This window comes from Hippopotamus amphibius, chromosome 5 (assembly GCF_030028045.1).
Source record: "Hippopotamus amphibius kiboko isolate mHipAmp2 chromosome 5, mHipAmp2.hap2, whole genome shotgun sequence".
NCBI classification, from domain to species: domain Eukaryota; kingdom Metazoa; phylum Chordata; class Mammalia; order Artiodactyla; family Hippopotamidae; genus Hippopotamus; species Hippopotamus amphibius.
In genome coordinates this window covers 125,858,669-125,861,608 of record NC_080190.1, presented here as the reverse complement: position 1 = coordinate 125,861,608, position 2,940 = coordinate 125,858,669, and the positions used below count along the sequence as shown (strand labels likewise).

The following is a 2,940-nucleotide window of genomic DNA, read 5'->3' as shown; positions in this document are numbered from 1 at the left end:
GAGCCGGCAGCACTGTACCAGTATTATACATAGTTGTGGACAGCAACCTTTGGCTTCTCTCAAAAACAGTTCTAAACCATGACCTCACTCTGTAGGCCCCCTACCCTCAATCAGTCTTAACAGCAAAAAACAGAAGTCCACAGATGAGAACTTCCCCAGTCCCTCTTCTTCCAGCTTAAAATCTTATCTGTGACAGCAGTTGTCCCACCCTCCTTTGCTCACATCCAGGAAGAGATGCTCTTTCTCTCCAAGGCTACAGTCCCTTTCCCTGGGCATTACTTTTCATTTCTTCTACAAGTTCTTAAACTTCCTCAGTTACCTTTGTCTCCTCTTGCTTCTTTCATAGATGAACTTACTTCCTTTATCCTAAAAGTAAACTAAATCAAACCAACAATCTCAGAACATTTCTGTGCACCTTACTCCTTTTAAAGGTTTCTGCTTCTCCCTTCTACCTTAACAGCCTGAGCACAGCTTCTACATCAGTCCTTGCTGAAAGTGCTGTTGCTAAATGAAAGTCAACTTTGTCCTAAATATTAAGGTCCAGTCCCCTCATTCTTTTAAATCCATATACCAGCAGCCATGGCCTTGATGTCTAGGATGGGCAGTCTGATTCTCCTTGTCTGCTCTTCTCCATCCCAATGTTAAATTCTACTACTCCTCATGGTTATTTCTTCTCACATCACATAACCTTTCTTTGCTGTGTCATCCACTTTTGAGTCCCAATGATAGGAAAAGGGACCCAGTTTAGAAGTATTTAAGCAAAATTGTTCTACTCGTGGCATGTACAATTTCAAAATATCACAAGAAATTGTTTAAAATATTATTCCTTTAAAAATAAATTTAGGGGCTTCCCTGGTGGCACAGCAGTTAAGAATCCGCCTGCCAATGCAGGGGACACAGGTTTGAGCCCTGGTCCGGGAAGATCCCACATGCTGCAGAGCAGCTGAGCCCGTGTGCCACAACTACTGAGCCTGCGCTTAGAGCCCATGAGCCACAACTATTGGGCCCGTGTGCCACAACAGCTGAAGCCCTCTCACCTAGAGCCTGAGCCTCCACAACAAGAGAAGCCACCTCAGTGAGAAACCCGAGCACCACAGCGAAGAGCAGCCCCCACTCGCCACAGCTAGAGAAGAGCCCAAGCACAGCAACGAAGACCGCAAGCAGCCAAAACAAAATTTTTATCTCAATTTGTGTTGTATGTGTGAAGGTCATTACAAACAGGTGGTTTGGGGGGGGGGGAGGAGGTGGGAAAAATTAATCTTTTTAAAAAAAGTTTTTACTTATTTGGTATGGGAGCAAGTTAACTATTAATAGTTAAATTTAGGTGGTCAATATGGAGACTATTACTTGAATTTATAGAAAATTTTGGCATTTTCCAATTCAGTTCTGTTTTGGACAAGTTGGTTTTATCCATAACAATTTGGCACTACTGTGGAACTGTTAAAGGAAGCACAGTAGCTGTGAAAGCAAAAGGTAGAACTCTGTAAAGGGATACGGTTAGGTCCTAAGTACCACCACCACTGCTAGGCTTGTAGCTCTATTGGTCTCAGAAAAATCATTTGAGACCAGAGGAGTTTTTAGGAACTTTATTTTCTAAAAATCCATCCTACCTATATGTTTTTTTTCCTACATCTTCACTTCGTTAAAAATGAACAGAAACAAAGACAAAGTCTCCTCTGGATACAGGTTGAGAGTCAGCCCAGCTCAGCTTTGAAAGCGCGAAGGTCCACCAGGAGGAGTTCTGCACTTGGCCGCTGCGAAGCCCGGGCCCTCCAGCAGCAACGGATGAGGCTCTCCAGCTTCCTGCCCGGGGCGGAGGCGGTGAAGACAGCCGCCGAGAGGGCGGGCCGGAGGTCGTAGGCCACCACGGCGTAGAGCACGTGCTGAGGCTCCCCGGAGTAGGGCGCCTCCCGCGTGGTCATCTGCCAGAGCGTGATGGCGAAGGCATAGATGTCCGCCCTGGGCGTGACGGGCTCACCTTTCAGGAGCTCCGGGGCCCGGTGGGTGTAGGTGCCGCCCAGGTGGTGAGGGGTCCGCAAGCACAGCACGTCTTCCAGCCTCGCGGAGCAACCAAAGTCACCGATTTTGCAGACGTCCTGCTCGCTGATCAGAATGTTCGCCGGCTTGAGGTCCAAGTGCACGATGCCCTGTGAGTGCAGGAAATGCAGGCCGCTGACCACCTCCAGGGAGTACTTGAGACACTTTTCCAAATCCAGCCGCTCCCCGGCGCCGCAGGGAGGCTCGTGGTCCTCGGGGCAGCCGGCGGCGCCATAGATGACCTGGTGCAGGGTGACGTCGCCCCCGAACTCCATGATGATGGTCCCCAGGCTGTCGAAGCCGGGGGGCGCCCGCGCGCTGGCCGCCACCACGCGCACGATGTTGGCGTGGCGGAGCCGGGCGATGTTGAGCTCGGCCCAGAAGCTGCGCCGGGAGGCCAGCGGGTTCTTGGTGCACTTGCTCACCTGCTTGATGGCCACGGGCACGCCGTGGTAGGTGGCCTTGTACACGGAGCCGAAGCCCCCGGCTCCCAGCCTCCGCAGCAGGCGCACCTGCTCCCAGTCGATGGAGCACCAGGCCAGCCGGCGCGGAAGGCGCGGGGCCCGGGGCGGGGTGGCCCCAGGGAAAAGCCTCCCTGCCGGCCCCGGGAGCTCGCAGGGGCTGCTGCAGGGCCGCGAGTCCCACGATGGGGACAGGTCGCCCAGCAGGTGAGGGCGCCACGGGAGAGGCGAAGGCATCTCTCCTGCCGCGTGGACCCCGCCAGGGCTCAGGTGAGCGGGCGGGACAGAGGAGACCCCGCGGGCCTGCAGGCATCAATGGCTACCTCCCCTTCGCTCCACCCCGGCGTTTGTCTCCCCTGCCTTCATCTTCCCCAAATGAGCCCCATCTGTGCTGTTACTCAGCGAGGGTTTTTATCAGAGGGGGAAGCAATCTGAAGGAAGC

At 53.3% G+C, this 2,940-nt stretch overlaps 1 protein-coding gene across 1 annotated transcript; it reads right to left on the bottom strand.

The window, feature by feature from the left end:
* Window positions 1–1,694: 1,694 nt before the first annotated feature.
* On the bottom strand, window positions 1,695–2,735 carry MOS (MOS proto-oncogene, serine/threonine kinase). The gene has a single exon (XM_057734083.1). It carries the CDS (start codon window positions 2,733–2,735, stop codon window positions 1,695–1,697), a length of 1,041 nt encoding a protein of 346 aa, XP_057590066.1.
* Between the last annotated feature and the right edge of the window lie 205 nt (window positions 2,736–2,940).

What these genes read in the sequence shown, in the direction of transcription:
- MOS (XM_057734083.1), bottom strand. Translation starts at nt 2,735, where the DNA reads ATGCCTTCGCCTCTCCCGTGGCGCCCTCACCTGCTGGGCGACCTGTCC.